The 17,588-nt window shown below is 40.3% G+C and overlaps 1 protein-coding gene across 1 annotated transcript in view; it reads left to right on the forward strand.

Moving 5' to 3' along the window:
- Nucleotides 1–758: 758 nt before the first annotated feature.
- DPY19L2 (dpy-19 like 2) overlaps nucleotides 759–17,588 on the forward strand; it is a 92,995-nt gene continuing 76,165 nt past the window's right edge. The window contains exons 1-4 of the mRNA XM_069588809.1: nucleotides 759–1,228; nucleotides 4,505–4,529; nucleotides 6,510–6,597; nucleotides 13,854–13,991. Coding sequence (XP_069444910.1) covers nucleotides 847–1,228; nucleotides 4,505–4,529; nucleotides 6,510–6,597; nucleotides 13,854–13,991 — 633 coding nt within the window. The 5' untranslated portion in view covers nucleotides 759–846. The remainder of the gene's footprint in view (nucleotides 1,229–4,504; nucleotides 4,530–6,509; nucleotides 6,598–13,853; nucleotides 13,992–17,588) is intronic.

The following is a 17,588-nucleotide window of genomic DNA, read 5'->3' on the forward strand; positions in this document are numbered from 1 at the left end:
ACACTGAATTCGCATTCAACCTGAGGCTGTGCGGTTAGACTCACCGGGTTCACGCCAGCTCTGCCACCTGCTGCCTGCAGCCTCGGGCCACTGCCTCGGTGTAGGAGATGAACTCTACGTGTCCCATACCAGCCAAGTGTTCCAAGGAGGCGAGGAGAGACGCTCCTAGTAAGTGCCAGGCGCGTGACACGCTTTAGCTTCTTTCCCTCGCTTTTTTTCCCCCTACTGTTACTTTTAAAATTGAGATCTCCTTTTTTTGTTAATAACCTTGAAACAGACAACCTTTTGGCAAAAACAAAGCTAAGGCTAAACCCGAAGAAAGGAATTAAAACGAAGAAAGTTCTTGTCTTGTCCGCTAGCAAGGTATGACAGCTGAGCCGCGCACGTGAGAAGATGCGCGGGGAAACGCGCGAGGAGATGTGCTTGGGGCGCGGAGCAGTCCGCTCACTACAGAATGGACACGTGCGGGCGCACGTGGGAGAGTCCGCGAGGGGCGGTGCTAAGGACCTGCGCACATGGGGCTGCACGCGTGGTAGCGCACGAGGGAGGTTGCGCGTGGTGCTTTGGATAAGGGCACCTGGGGCTGAACGCGTGGGAGGTGCACGTGGCAGGGTGCGCAGGATAAGCGCACGTGGGGCTGCGCGCGTGAGAGGCGCACGAGCGGCGCCAGGCAGCCTGGGTTTTGTTTCGCGGTCGCCTTGACGACCGGGCAGCCTGCAACGGCGCTGCGGCGAGTCGTTGAGGCTGTGAGCCGAGCCAGGTCTCTTGCGGACCTCCCCTGACTGGGCCGGGCCGGGCCGGCGCCGGAGAGAGTACCAGCCCCATCCGAACGGGGACTATGAGAAAATGGTCGGGCAAACGAGGAATAAGCTCAGAGGTGCGGCTTCAGAGCCGTCGCACTCTCTCCGCTCCACGCAGTCTAGACGGCGGCGCCGGGCCACAGGAACTGGGGAGCGGGAGTTGGAGGAGGAGCCGAAGAAGGAGGTGAAAAGGCCGGAGCTGCCTTTGCGCACACGCAGGAGGAACCTGCCAGGGGGCGCCCGGAATTATTCGCCGCGGAGGATCCGAAACCTGAAAACGCAGAACTGCGTGCCAGTGGAGATGGTCACAAGGCCCGATTTTCTGAACGGCCGCTTTCCGTTTCTCAGCTCTTTGCTGGAGCAGCTCTGGGACAAGGCTCAAGTATTGCAAAGACGTCAGGTCTCGGGCAGGGGGGCCATCGGCATAGGTGAGCGGAACCGACCGAGGAAAGCCCCTTGCTGGAGCCCCGACAGCTCCGAGACCAGCACTCCCGGGAGGCTAGGCTCACAATGGAGAGACCCGTGTACCCTCTTGAGCCTAGGGTTGGACGTGGTTTCCGTGAATCTTGAATATCAGTTTAACAAGCAAGTTTGGCAGCAATAATGGCGAGTTCCAATATCTGGAAAATCGCTGACAAGAATTCCGAGCCCCCTTAGTTCTTATTTTAAAACATTTTCAAACGTTTGCAGGCACAGTGATAACTTCATGTGTCACCAACAAAATGTCATCTTAAGGCAGCCATTTATCCCTAGTGAAAATGGTAGCTTTGGGGGAGGGGGAGGTCAGACTTTATATTTTTCTGCACCTTGAATGAGGCAAAATAATGTGTTTGTTTTAATGAGTTGAGAATCTTTCACAGGGGAAATAGGATCAAATTAGGCAATATATTTCTCCATGTTGGTATCTATTTACTTTCATCGTGCTGAGGAGCTTGATGCCTAAATTGCCTTCTTATTTAAGCCCTTGAAAGATTTTTCTTTATTTGCATTCCTAATTTTTGAACATGTAAATTTTGCTGTTTCATTAAGATCAATTTTGAGCCTAGTCCTTGCTCATACTGGCTGCTGTTGTATATTGAAACACAGATAGATGTCTCCTAATGTAAGCTGTGATTTCTTTTCCATCGTAAGTTGATTGCTGATATTAAAGTAGAATGGATCTCCACATCTGGAGCATGTAGACAATACTTGAGAAATAATAGGGGTTCATATTTAGATTTTGTCAGATGTCTAGTTACGGAAAATGTGGGATTTTAATTGGGACCAAAAAAGGTAATATTTGGATGTATGGAGCAAAGAACAAGTGTTAGAGGCCTATAGAACAGCATAATCAGAGCCATGGAAGTAAGAAAATATGAAATAAAAGTAAGGGTACAAAAAGAGAACATAGAGTGTTCAAAAAATTGGTTGGGACCAGCCGTGGGGAGTCTAATTCAAGTCTACATTTAAGGCATTTGAACTTCATTCAGTAGGATGGCACTGATGGATTCTTTTCTTTAGGAAAATAAATTTTTTTTAATAACGAGGTGAAATGCACATAACATAAAATTAACCATTTTTAAAGTGAACAGTTTTGTGACATTTAGTACATTCTGTTGATGTTGACATTGAATGACTTAAATAGAGTGACATGATCAGAAGTGTGCTTCAGAGATTGATTTGACAGCAGTGTGTAAAATGGACTGGATATGGACTGAGGTAGAAAAAACAGTTGTATGCTAGAATCTAGACGATAGTAGTCTTTTTAATATTTATTATTTTATTTTTTGGTGGTAATAAGTCTTTGTTGCTGCATGTGGACTTTCTCTAGTTGGGGTGCACTGGCTTCTCTTGTTGGGGAGCACAGGCTTTAGGCACCAGGGCTTCGGTAGTTGCTACATGTGGGCTCAGTAGTTGCAGCTTCCAGGCTCTAGAGCACAGGCTCAGTAGTTATGGTGCTCAGGCTTAGTTGCTCTGCAGTGGCATGTGGGATCCTCTGGGGCCAGGGATCAAACCGATGTCCCTGCATTGCAGAGTGGACTCTTAACCACTGGATCAGGGAAGCCCCAGGCAGCAGTGACCTTAATGAGGGCAGTGACAGTAGGAATGGAGAAGAGAAGTCAGAGGTGCATGTTGATGGAAACATGTTGAGAGGAACTGGGTAGGTGATGAGGTAGGAGAGAAAAGGAATGTGATGAGAGGAAGAGAGAACATTTGGTCAGGCGTGAGGAGTGTAGACTTGGGAATTATTCATGTAGAAGTGAGTTGAAACATTAACATTGAATGAGATTTCCAAGATAGAAAAGAGAGCAAAGTAAAGATACTTGGGAAAACCCCTGCATACTTTGTTTTAAGAGAGAAGAGAAAAATAAAAAACAGAAGCATATAAAAACAAAATGGTCAGAAAATGGAAGAATTGGCAGGTTGGTATGATGAGTCTTGATAGAGAAAGAAATCTGAGGATCTGGTGAAATTCTACAGAGAGATTGGAAAGCAGGAAAATTGAAAGAGACTGTTGATGTTGATAAATGAAGGGTCATCGGTCATTTAAAAGAGTTATAGGAACTTTATACAAGTTGGCTGATTATCTTGTCAGGCATGGCAGGGGATGGAGAAGAGAATATTTCGTAGCTGGAAGGTCTACTATATCAAGAGAAGTATTTTAAGGCTTGGGAATATTAAAGGCTGAAGGGGAAGGACTGAGGAGAGAGGGTGAGATTGAGGTTTGAAGAGAGTAAATACTTGATGGTGCAGTCTCGGAATAATTGGGAAGGATGGAGCTAAAGGCATGAATTTGAGAAGCTATCAGTAGAAAAGAGAACAGATACTTCCTCTTCTGAGACGGTAGAGAACAGAGAAGCAAAGATCACTGTATAGAGAAATGTTGAAATGGATATAAGAGATGTTGAGAGTGCTAGCGTCAAATGGTCTTTGGGTCACTTTCAGAGGTGAAATTGACAGAGGCAGGATACAGGAGACAGGCTTTTAATCACAACTTTAGAAGGAGCTGTGATAAGCCCTTCTTTGCATTTACAGTATTAACATCATTATACCTTATAATTTTGTTGGGTAGGGAATGTGGGTTAAGGGGAGGGGGTGAGAGACACTAATATTTTGAAGATTTTGGAAAGCTAGATGGACTTAGTAGGATATTTGATTTTTTTCTTAAGTATTATTTTTAGGAGTAATTGCCTTGAGAATAAGAAAGAGGATACAAATATAGTTGAGCAGGACATTGTCTATCTTAGAGTTAATGAAACCTTATCAGAGTTGAGAGGGAAGGTATAGGTTTAGTTTTAAAGTGGGTGATAGTATTACCATATATTAAATGGAAAGTTAACATGTAGTGAGTATATACTTTTTCTGTAAAGACCCAAGTAAAAAATTTTAAACTTCAGGCCACATACAGTCTTTGTTATTTATTCTTCTTTCCTATTTTTTACAACCCTTAAAAAAATTAACCATTTTAGCTCGCAGACAAAACAGACCAGACAGACCACAGACCATAGTTTGCTGATTGTGACATAAAACTAGACGTCTGAGAAATGGTGAAGAGTGGTAGGACTGAGCTCAGGATGGTGAGAATATGGAAAAAGAGCTGAAGAAGCATGATTGGAAGCTTCCAACATTGCAGTGTTTGTTTTAAAAGTTATTAAATAGTCATTTTAAAGGCATATTATAGTAAAGCAACTTTTAATGACTTTTTCCTTTTTTTCTTTTTCCAGCTGCCTTTGTGGCAATTTTGCACTGGTAAGATTAGTTTCGGTTTGATATATATATAAACATTTGGATTATAAAAATTACCATCACTGTTTGTATATATAAAAAATGAACTGCTTGCTATATATATAGAATGTCTATATGTGTACCAGTTAACATATATGTGTGTGTGTGTATAAAACTTTTTAAAAACCTCATGTGTGAAACATTTGTAAATGAATGCATTATGGGAATAGTAATTTATGAATTAAAATATTTTTGCTTTACCAAAAGGTTCACCACTGTATTTCCTAAATATCTAGCTTTTGTAGTATAGTTTTCATGTTTATTTCATGTAAAAAACTTCCTCGTTTTATAGTAATTGAGAGTTGTTAGTGACATAAGGGAGAAGGAAATGGGAACCCACTCCAGTATTCTTACCTAGAGAATCCCGTGGACAGAGGAGCTTGGTGGGCTGCTGCCCATGGAGTCAAACAGAGTTGGGCACGACTGAAGCGACTTAGCATGTATGCATGCATTGGAGAAGGCAATGGCACCCCATTCCAGTATTCTTGCCTGGAGAATCCCAGGGACAGAGGAGCTTGGTGGGCTGCTGCCCATGGAGTCAAACAGAGTTGGGCACGACTGAAGCGACTTAGCATGTATGCATGCATTGGAGAAGGCAATGGCACCCCATTCCAGTATTCTTGCCTGGAGAATCCCAGGGACAGAGGAGCTTGGTGGGCTGCTGTCTGTGGGGTCGCACAGGGTCGGACACGACTGAAGCGACTTAGCAGCAGCAGCAGCAGCAGCAGTGACATAAACTCAGGGTTTGTGTAAAGTTTTAGTAGCACCTGTCAATTGGAAATCAGGTAGAAATGAAGATAAACACCCTGTAATGGTAATACTGAATTAAATGAGCCTTTCAGTGTGCATACACATACACATTATTTTACATAAACGATATATTTGTAAAAACTATATGTAAAATAATTTTCCTCTGACATATCTTCATTTCTACCTGAGCTCAAGGATTTCTGCTGTTGGGAAGAATGGGATCTGCCCCGCGTCCTGTTGGGACAGTGCTTTTCTAACCATTATTCTGCAGGGAGATTTCGATGTTAATAGAACTAAGACTGTAATGGTAGGAAACATTTCCTACAGCTTGTGATACCCTGGTATATGTCCTAGGTATAAATGAAGGTGAGTGGAAGACAGGGTTGCCATATGGAATTTTGTTTAATTTTCTACTTTATTGGAAAGCATCTACTGTATAATTAAGGATAGTTTAATTGCTGACTACAATTTTACTTGTCACATATGCTCCTATTTCAGTACCTACAGCTGGTTTTTGTTTTTTTTTTTTTTTTCAGTCATACTGATGAAATATCTTTACAGTCCTGTTTTCTTTGGTACTTTATGTAGTGTTCTACTTATTTAAAAACTGATTTAACTTAAAATAATTTTATTTAAAATTATACTCTAAATCTTTTCAACAGTTAGAGACATTCCCCAAACCTGGTACATTAGAAGCACTTGTAAAACATAACAGATAAACAAAAGCACGCCTCAGTTCTGATTTAGACGCCTGGAATGGGAAGAAGGATGGAGAAATCGACAAGAGTTTTAGATCTACAGTCGTTGTTGTTCAGTCTCCCAGTCATGTCCGACTCTTTGAGACCCCATGGACTGCAACTCTCCAGGCCTCCCTGCTCCAGTGGATCATGTGTTGTCAGAACTCTCCACTATGATCCATCCGTCTTGGGTGACCCTACACGGCATGGCTCATAGCTTCATTGAGTTATGCAAGCCCCTGCACCATGACAAGGCAGTGATCCATGAAGGGGAAATATACTATTATCTGTGTTATAGTGCTGGATTATAAATGCCAAAAAAAATATACAAATTGGCAACCTATAAAGTTATCTCAATATTTATTGTAAAAATTTATTCTTTCTTCTATCTTATGGTTTTTATACTTTGGTTATAATAGTTTAGCCCTGCTTTTGAAACATGTTATTTTTCTTCTAGGGTACATTTGGTAAGACTTTTTGAAAATGATCGTCATTTTTCTCACCTCTCAGCCTTAGAACGGGAGATGACTTTTCGCACTGAAATGGTTAGGTTCTTTCTTCTAATGAATTCATTTGTAGTTTAAGAATAGTAACGTGCAAATTTGTTAGGATCTGAAATGAATTTTGGTGAATTGTACTGTTTCTCACAATATTGTAGGTTTATTTTATTTTTGCTGTTTTTAAAAAGAATTTTATTGGGATGTAGTTGATTTACAATGCTGTGTTAGTTTCAGGTGTATAGCAAACCAATTCAGTTATACATATATTCATTCTTTTTCAGGTTCTTTACTTCTGTATAGATTATTATAGAATACTGAATAGAGTTCTCTGTGCTATATAATAGGTCCTTGTTGGTTATCTATTTTACATACAGTAATGTGTGTATGTTAATCCCAAGCTCCTAATTTATCTCTCCCTGTCCTTCACCCACAGTTCCCCTTTGGTAACTATAGGTTTGTTTTTGAAATCTGGCCTATAGGTTTGTTATTTAAATAAAAAGTGTTTTAGTCCTCACTTTGTAAGCAAAAGTACAGTCAAAATGGATTAAAGACCTAAATGTAAGACCTGAAACCGTAAATCTCCCAGAAGAGAACATAGGCAGAACACGGTTTGACGTAAATTGCTGCAGTGTTTATTTTTGGATCTGTCTCCTAAGGCAAAATAAATAAAATCAGAAATAAATAAATAGAGCCTAGTTAAACCTAAAAGCTTTGGGGGAGCTGAAGAAACCATTCTCAAAACTAAAAGACAACCTACTGAATGGGAGAAAATATTTGTAAATGCTGTGACTGATAAGTGGTTAATTTCCAAAATACATAAACAGCTCATACAACTCAATATAAACAGTTTTTGAAATATTGACAGAAGATGTGAATAAACTTTTTCCAAAGAAGACATACAGATGACTAACAGGCACATGAAAAGATGCTCAACATCACAAATTGTTAGGGAAGTACAAGTCAAAACCACAATGATAGATCACCTCACAACAGTCAGAAGGGCTACCATTGCAATGTCTACAAATAACAAATGTAATTTTGAAAAGGAATCTCTCCTACCCTGTTGATGGGAATGTAAATCGGTGCAGCCACTGTGGAAAACAGTGTACAGTTCAGTTCAGTTCAGTTGCTCAGTCATCTCTGACTCTTGGCGACCCCATGAATCGCAGCACGCCAGCCTCCCTGTCCATCACCGATTCCCAGAGTTCACCTAAACTCATGTCCATCAAGTCAGTGATGCCATCCAGCCATCTCATCCTCTGTCGTCTCCTTCTTCTCCTGCCCCCCAATCCCTCCCGGCATCAGAGTCTTTTCCAGTGAGTCATCACTTTGTATGAGGTGCCCAAAGTACTGGAGTTTCAGCTTTAGCATCATTCCTACCAAAGAAATCCCGGGACTGATCTCCTTTAGAATGGACTGGTTGGATCTCCTTGCAGTCCAAGGGACCCTCAAGAGTCTTCTCCAACACCACAGTTCAAAAGCATCAATTCTTCGGTGCTCAGCTTTCTTTACAGTCCAACTCGCACATCCATACATGACCACTGGAAAACCATAGCCTTGACTAGATGGACCTTTGTTGGCAAAGTAATGTCTCTGTTTTTCAATGTGCTATCTAGGTTGGTCATAACTTTCCTTCCAAGGGGTAAGCATCTTTTAATTTCATGGCTTCAGTCTGTGTACAGGCTTCTCAAAAAACTACAAATAGAACTACCATATGATCCAGCAATTCCCTTCTATTTTACCACTTATTTTGATATATGGAATCTAAAAAATAAAATATCTACCACAGAAAAGTGTTTCAGGATTCTTTTGTCACATTCTCTTCCTTTCCTAAAGGCAGACTTCTTTATAAGACAGTAAAGACCAATTAATAGGATATCAAAGCAAAATGATCAGAGAAGGCAATGGCACCCCACTCCAGTACTCTTGCCTGGAAAATCCCATGGACGGAGGAGCCTGGAAGGTGCTAGTCCATGGAGTCGCTGAGGGTCGGACACGACTGAGCAACTTCATTTTCACTTTTCACTTTCATGCATTGGAGAAGGAAATGGCAAGCCACTCCAGGGTTCTTGCCTGGAGAATTCCAGGGACGGGAGAGCCTGGTGGGCTGCCATCTATGAGGTCACACAGAGTCGGACACAACTGAAGTGACTTGACTTAGCAGCAGCAAAGCAAAATGATAGGATACTGAAAGAGGAACTCCCCAGGTCGGTAAGTGCCCAATATGCTACTGGAGATCAGTGGAGAAATAACTCCAGAAAGAATGAAGGGATGGAGCCAAAGAAAAACAATGCCCAGCTGTGGATGTGACTGGTGATAGAGGCAAGGTCCGATGCTGTAAAGAGCAATATTGCATAGGAACCTGGAATGTTAGGTCCATGAATCAAGGCAAATTGGAAGTGTTCAAACAGGAGATGGCAAGAGTGAACATCGACATTCTAGGAATCAGCAAACTAAAATGGACTGGAATGGGTGAATTTAACTCAGATGACCATTGTATCTACTACTGTGGGCAGGAATCCCTTAGAAGAAATGGAGTAGCCATCATGGTCAACAAAAGAGTCCGAAATGCAGTACTTGGATGCAATCTCAAAAACAACAGAATGATCTCTGTTCATTTCCAAGGCAAACCATTCATTATCACAGTAATCCAAGCCTATGCCCCAACCAGTAACGCTGAAGAAGCTGAAGTTGAAAGGTTCTATGAAGACCTACAAGACCTTTTAGAACTAACACCCAAAAAAGATGTCCTTTTCATTATCAAGGACTGAAATGCAAAAGTAGGAAGTCAAGAAATACCTGGGGTAACAGGCAAATTTGGCCTTGGAATACGGAATGAAGCAGGGCAAAGTCTAACAGAGGCTTGCCAAGAGAACACACTGGTCATAGCAAACACCCTTTTCCAACAACACAAGAGAATACTCTACACATGGACATCACCAGATGGTCAACACTGAAATCAGATTGATTATATTCTTTGCAGCCAAAGATGGAGAAGCTCTATACAGTCAGAAAAAAACAAGACTAGGAGCTGACTATGGCTCAGATCATGAACTCCTTATTGCCAAATTCAGACTTAAATTGAAGAAAGTAGGGAAAACCACTAGACCCTTCAGGTATGACCTAGATCAAATCCCTTATGATTATACAGTGGAAGTGAGAAATAGATTTAAGGGACTAGATCTGATACAGTGCCTGATGAACTATGGAATGAGGTTCATGACATTGTACAGGAGACAGGGATCAAGACCATCCCCATGGAAAAGAAATGCAAAAAAGCAAAATGGCTATCTGGGGAGGACTTACAAATAGCTGTGAGAAGAAGAGAAGCCAAAAGCAAAGAAGAAAAGGAAAGATGTAAGCATCTGAATGCAGAGTTCCAAAGAATAGCAAGGAGAGATAAGAAAGCTTTCCTCAGTGAATAATGCAAAGAAATAGAGGAACAAAAGAATGGGGAACACTAGAGATCTCTTCAAGAAAATTAGAGATACCAAGGGAACATTTCATGCAAAGATGGGCTCAATAAAGGACAGAAATGGTCTGGACCTAACAGAAGCAGAAGATATTAAGAAGAGGTGGCAAGACTACACAGAACTGTACAAAAAAGCTCTTCATGATCCAGATAATCACGATGGTGTGATCACTCATCTAGAGCCAGACATCCTGGAATGTGAAGTCAAGTGGGCCTTAGAAAGCATCACTACAAAGCTAGTGGAGGTGATGGAATTCCAGTTGAGCTATTTCAAATTGAAAGATGATGCTGTGAAAGTGCTGCACTCAATATGCCAACAAATTTGGAAAACTCAGCAGTGGCCACAGGACTGGAAAAGGGCAGTTTTCATTCCAATCCCAAAGAAAGGCAATGCCAAAGAATGCTCAAATTACCGCACAGTTGCACTCATCTCACACGCTAGTAAAGTAATGCTCAAAATTCTCCAAGCCAGGCTTTAGCAATACGTGAACCATGAACTCCCTAATGTTCAAGCTGGTTTTAGAAAAGGCAGAGGAACCAGAGATCAAATTGCCAACATCCGCTGGATCATCAAAAAAGCAAGAGAGTTCCAGAAAAACATCTATTTCTGCTTTATTAACTATGCTAAAGCCTTTGACTGTGTGGATCACAGTAAACTGTGGAAAATTCTGAAAGAGATGGGAATACCAGACCACCTGACCTGCCCCTTGAGAAACCTGTATGCAGGTCAGGAAGCAACAGTTAGAACTGGACATGGAACAACAGACTGGTTCCAAATAGGAAAAGGAGTATGTCAAGGCTGTATATTGTCACCCTGCTCATTTAACTTCTATGCAGAGTACATCATGAGAAATGCTGGACTGGAAGAAACACAAGCTGGGATCAAGATTTGCGGGAGAAATATCAATAACCTCAGATATGCAGATGACACCACCCTTATGGCAGAAAGTGAAGAGGAACTAAAAAGCCTCTTGATGAAAGTAAAAGAGGAGAGTGAAAAAGTTGGCTTAAAGCTCAACATTCAGAAAATGAAGATCATGGCATCCGGTCCAATCACTTCATGGGAAATAGATGGGGAAACAGTGGAAACAGTGTCAGACTATTTTTTTGGGGGGGGCTCCAAAATCACTGCAGATGGTGATTGCAGCCAGGAAATTAAAAGACGCTTGCTCCTTGGAAGGAAAGTTATGACCAACCTAGATAGCCTATTACAAAGCAGAGACATTACTTTGCCAACTAAGGTCCGTCTAGTCAAGGCTATGGTTTTTCCAGTGGTCATGTATGGATTGAGAGTTGGACTTTGAAGAAAGCTGAGCGCTGAAGAATTGATGGTTTTGAACTGTGGTGTTGGAGAAGACTCTTGAGGGTCCCTTGGACTGCAAGGAGATCCAACCAGTCCATTCTAAAGGAGACCAGTCCTGGGTGCTCATTCGAAGGACTGATGCTAAAGCTGAAACTCCAATACTTTGGCCACCTCATGTGAAGTGTTGACTCATTGGAAAAGACTCTGATGCTGGGAGGGATTGGGGGCAGGAGGAGAAGGGGGCAAAAGAGGATGAGATGACTGGATGGCATCACTGACTCGATGGACATGAGTTTAGGTGAACTCCGAGAGTCGGTGATGGACAGGGAGGCTGGCGTGCTGTGATTCATGGGGTCGTGAAGAGTCGGAGACGACTGAGAGACTGAACTGAACTGAACTGAAAGATCAATTATAGTAGGTGAGGAAAGGAAAACAAAGTTTAAGAAGTGATAGAGACCTATCAGAATTCTTGGAAATTGCTTTCTCCTGGGGTAGAGTTGGCCAGTTTTAGCTGGCACTTAAAATATTTTTTAAGCTCTCTTGATTTCCAGATAATCTCTTTTAGAGAACTTTTGATATTATTTCTTTAATACTTTTTCTGTTCTTTTGACACGGAATCTGTAAAATGGATAATGTAATCTACTGTATTTTACATAATTGTGGGGGTTAAATGGGATAAAGAAAGCCAGAGATGCAGAATTTACAATTAAGAGAAGCCAGGACTCTCCAGATGAGCTAATCAGGGGCCAAGAGAAGAGCTGAAATTGGCTCTTTTGTTTGCCTTTAATTGTGACTAAATTAAAATTTTTAATTAAAGAATAAAAATTAGCAAAACTTACCATTTCAATTATTTCTAAGTGTATAGTTCTGTGGCATTAAACACACTTACATTGTGCAACCATTAACCCTCATCCATCTCCAGAACTTTATTATCACAGTTAGACTGTACCTGTTAAGCACATAACTCCCCACTCCCACTGCTTTCTCACCTAGCTCCTTGTTGACCTCTATTCTACTCCTGTCTATAAATGGGCCTCATTTAGGTATCTCAGCCATTGCTTTTTAAAATCTCTCACCATATAGCCACTTAAAAGCTTTGAAGAATTGGACATGTTAGCATTTGTATGGCATTTGAATGTTTAATATCTTATAGGTGTTATTTCCAAAGAGGATATAAAATATTATTTAATAAAGAGTTGGTGATGGGCAGGGAGGCCTGGCGCGCCGGAGTTCATGGGGTCGCAAAGAGTCGAACACAACTGAGCAACTGGACTGAAAATGTAGCTGTGTCGGCATCTGGGCTTCTGTGACAGATCACTAGATTCAGATAGCAGTTCTATGCTTTGTTGTATAATGATGAGTAAGTTGTCTGATTCTCAGTCTCATCTGTTAATTAGAAATAATGCCAGCCTTATAGGATTTTATTGAAAATGAAGAAAGAGAAATTGAATGAAGCACATAGCACAGTACCAGACACAAAAATAATAACTTACTAATAAAAATGTGTATGTTTTCTCTTTCTGTTAGTACAGACATGCATATTAGATATCTTTTTGTTGTACTGCCTTGTTTCTCTCATAAGCAAAAAGGAAAGATCCTTATATGAACTTGCTCTATTGATACTAATTAAAAATTATGAAGAAGTGCCCTTTCAGATATTAGTTAAAACAAATCTTTAATTTTAATAGTCGCTCCTGTTGCTTAATCTGTAAAAAAAATAAAGTACCTTATAGTTGTATGAAGCCAGAATGAGTGTAGAGTTGAAGGTTACTTTCAATGATTTTGAGAGGAACATATATTACAAACTATGTGACCCTTTAGTTTTTAGGAAAGAAAGTACAAAACTGATGAGCAAGTAATATGAAGCAGCATACTTTTTTGTTAGTCTTTGAATTTTAAATAGCAATTTTACTAGCTTAATAAAATAATCATTTCACATGCTGTAGTAATGTACTAGAATAACCCCTCTTTCAGGACACAACATTTCTGTCATGAACAGTAGCTCACAGCTTTCACTTTGTGCAGAGCCAGTCAGTGGAACTGGGAAGGAAAAGGAAAGCATGAAGTGCCATCTGATGCTCTTGTGACCATCATTTATTATTTCTAAAGAGTTGGAAAAATATAAGTAATTATGCAAAGTTGTACACATACAGTGACACAAAGTCATACTTATGCCAGAATTATCAGATCTCAGTCTCTAGGTGTCTCACAATATGGGGGAAAAAATCAGGCTTGGTAGAATTAAAATGTATTGCTTACTTATTATAAGGTGAGGTTAGAAAAATTCCTTAAAACATTGAATACATCCCTTTAACTCTTTCAAACCTATGAAAAATATGAAAGAATAGTATAGTGATGACCTGAAAAAGGTATGCTTTTGTTTGCACTCAAGAGTGCAGTAATAAGTAGAAATTAGGAAGTCTTATTATTGATCTTTTTTTTTCCTTTTCAGAATAAATTGTCTAAAAAGAGAAAAATAAGTATTTTAAAATTTTACTTACATTAACAATTTATACTTTTTAAAAGGGACTTTATTATTCCTACTTCAAGACCATTGTTGAAGCACCTTCATTTTTGCAAGGACTATGGATGATTATGAATGACAGGCTCACTGAATATCCCCTTGTAATTAATACAGTGAAACGCTTCCATCTTTATCCAGAGGTAAGCAGTGTTTTGGGGAAAATATTTGTAGAGGGGTTTCTTTTATCAGATGAAAGTTATAAGCACAATGAGGATGTTATAGGAAGGAAGGGATCTATAAAGTTTATTGATTATAGTTGAGCACCACATCAAAAGTTCCTTTCCTAAATCAAAAAATCCCAGAAATTATTCTCACATGAACTTAAAAGAATAGAACCTTAGGGCAGTAATGGCCAGTGTAATAGACAAGCCAGATGGGAAGGAGCCACAGATTCACAGATGGAGATGGTTCATAGGTTATCACATTCGTGGGCATAGGGTTGTTCATTATTCCTTTTGCTGTGGTGGTTTAGTTGCTCAGTCAGGTCCAACTCTTTTGAAACCCCATGGACTATTGCCTGCCAGGATCCTCTGTCCATGAGATTTTCCAGGCCAGAATACCTAAATGGATTGGCATTTCTTTCTCCAGGGGATCTTCCTGACCCAGGGATCAAACCCATGTCTCCTGCATTGGCAGGTGGATTCTTTACCACTGAGCCACCAGGGAAGCCCCATCAATCCTTTACTATCCTTTTAATGTCTATGAGATCTATAAGGATGACCTCTCTTCCATTTCTGATATTAGTAATTTGTGTTCTTTCTCTTTTTTTCTTAGCCTGGCTGGAGGCTTATTGATTTTATTTACGCCCCGTTGTTAGATGCAGGCACATTGAGGATTGGCATGTCTCCTTTTAGAACTGACCCCTCTATCATTATGTGATACCACTTTTTATCCCTGATAACTGTTCATGAAGTTTTGCTCTGTCTGAAATTAGTACAGCTACTCTGATTTTTCTTTTAATTAGTTTTTGTGTAGTATATCTTACTTCATTCATTCGCTCTTTTTAAAACACATTTTATTTTTGGCTGCACTGGATCTTCGTTGCTGTGCAAGGGCTTTCTCCAGTTGGGCAAGTGGGGCTGCTCTTGTTTGTGGTACATAGGCTTCTCCTTGCGGTGGCTTCTCTTGTTGCAGAGGATGGGCTCTAGGGTACATGGGCTTTGGTAGTTGTGGCTCACAGGCCTGGTTGCTCCTTGGCACACGGAATCTTCCCCAACCAGGGATCGAACCCATGTTCCCTGCATTGGCAGGCGGATTCTTAACTACTGGACCACCAGGGAAGTCCTCTTCATTTACTCTTAATCTATATGTGTCTTTATATTTAAAGTTAGTTTAGACAAAGTATGTTTGAGTCTTGATTTTCTGATTTACTCTGATAATCTCTGTCTCTTGATTGGTGCATTTAGATCATTGATGTCCTAAGTAATTATTGACATAGATTGATATCAACTATATTTGTTGCTACAATATTTTATATTTGTTGCCCTTGTTTTTGTTCCTATTTTGACTCCACTCTTCTCATGCCTTTTGTGGTTCTAACTGAGCATTTTATATTATTTCATTTTCTCTTTCTTACCGTATTAGTTATAATTCTTTTTTTTTTTTAACTTTTTTTGGTGGTTGACCTAGAGATTGCAGTATACATTTAAAATGAATCTAAGATCACTTTCAGATAACACTAAACCACTTTCAGGGCTCTGTGTGTGTGTGTGTGTGTGTGTGTGTGAGGACCTTCTAATAACAAAATAATTCTAATTCCTCCCTTCCAACCCTGAATCATTGCTGTCATTTATGTTTGTTACACATAAGTTTAAGTACATGCATCATTTCAGTTCAGTTCAGTGGCTCAGTCGTGTCCGACTCTTTGCGACCCCGTGAATCGCAGCACGCCAGGCCTCTCTGTCCATCACCAACTCCCGAGGTTCACTCAGACTCACGTCCATCGAGTCAGTGATGCCATCCAGCCACCTCATCCTCTGTTGTCCCCTTCTCCTCCTGCCCCCAATCCCTCCCAGCATCAGAGTCTGTTCCAATGAGTTAACTCTTTGCATGAGGTAGCCATAGTACTGGAGTTTCAGCTTTAGCATCATTCCTTCCAAAGAAATCCCAGGGTTGATCTCCTTTAGAATGGACTGTTTGGATCTCCTTGCAGTCCAAGGGACTCTCAAGAGTCTTCTCCAACACCACAGTTCAAAAGCATCAATTCTTTGGCGCTCAGCCTTCTTCACAGTCCAACTCTCAGTCCACACATGACCACTGGAAAAACCATAGCCTTGACTAGATGGACCTTAGTTGGCAAAGTAATGTCTCTGCTTTTGAATATGCTATCTAGGTTGGTCATAACTTTTCTTCCAAGGAGTAAGAGTCTTTTAATTTCCTGGCTGCAATCACCATCTGCAGTGATTTTGGAGCCCTCCCAAAATAAAGTCTGACTGTTTCCACTGTTTCCCCATCTATTTGCCATGAAGTGATGGGACCGGATGCCATGATCTTCATTTTCTGAATGTTGAGCTTTAAGCCAACTTTTTCACTCTCCTCTTTCCCTTTCATCAAGAGGCTTTTTAGTTCCTCTTCACTTTCTGCCATAAGGATGGTGTCATCTGCATATCTGAGGTGATTGATATTTCTCCAGGCAGTCTTGATTCCAGCTTGTGTTTCTTCCAGTCCAGCGTTTCTCATGATGTACTCTGCATAGAAGTTAAAGAAGCAGGGTGACAATATACAGACTTGACGTACTCCTTTTCCTATTTGAAACCAGTCTGTTGTTCCATGTCCAGTTCTAACTGTTGCTTCCTGACCTGCATACAGATTTCTCAAGGGGCAGGTCAGGTGGTCTGGTATTCCCATCTCTTTCAGAATTTCCCACAGTTTATTGTGATCCACACAGTCAATTTTGAACAAAGCTATTATACTTTAGATCAATTAAGAGTAAGAAAAAGAAAAGTTTTTTTTATCTTCACTTATTCTTTCTTTGATGCTCTTTCTGTGGATCCAAGTTTTCTAATCCATGTCTTTCATATCTCTCTAAAAAACATACAAAGTCTTTCAATTTTTGTTTGTTTGAGAAAGTATTTCTCTTTCACTTTTAAAGGATAGTTTCACATGATACAGAATTTTAAGTTGGTTTTTTATCCTCTCAACTCTTTAAATATTTCATTTTCTTCTTAAATTGAATAGTTTCTGAGAAGTCAGAGGTACTTCTTAACCTTTGTTCCTTCTTAAGTAAGGCATGTTTTTCTTCTGACTTCTGTAAGGATTTTTTTATCTTTAATTTTTTTATAGTTTGAATGTTATATGCATATTCAATATGTATGATTTATGAATAGGTATAGTTTTTCTGTGTTCTCTAAGCTTTCTGTACCTGTAGTTTGATGTGAGGAAATTCCCAGTCATTGTTTCTATTCATAATATTTCTTCTGTTTCTTTATCTTTTCTCCTATGGCATTCCCATTACATGTATGGTGTACCTTCTGTGGTTGTCCCACAGTGCTTGGGTATTGTCTTTTACATTTTTGATTTTCAGTTTTGGAGGTTTCTTATTGAAATATACTGAAGCTCAGAGATTCTTTCCTCAAGCCAGGTCCAGCCTACCAATAAGCACATCAAAGGCATTCTTGATTTCTGTTATAGTGTATTCTGTTATAGTGTATAGAGAACTTCTCTGCTAGCATTGCAAATCGGTTCTTGCATGCTCCTTTCTTTATCTGTTAGAGCCTTTAGCACATTAATTATTGCTG

This window comes from Ovis canadensis, chromosome 4 (genome assembly GCF_042477335.2).
Source record: "Ovis canadensis isolate MfBH-ARS-UI-01 breed Bighorn chromosome 4, ARS-UI_OviCan_v2, whole genome shotgun sequence".
In the NCBI taxonomy this organism is placed as follows: domain Eukaryota; kingdom Metazoa; phylum Chordata; class Mammalia; order Artiodactyla; family Bovidae; genus Ovis; species Ovis canadensis.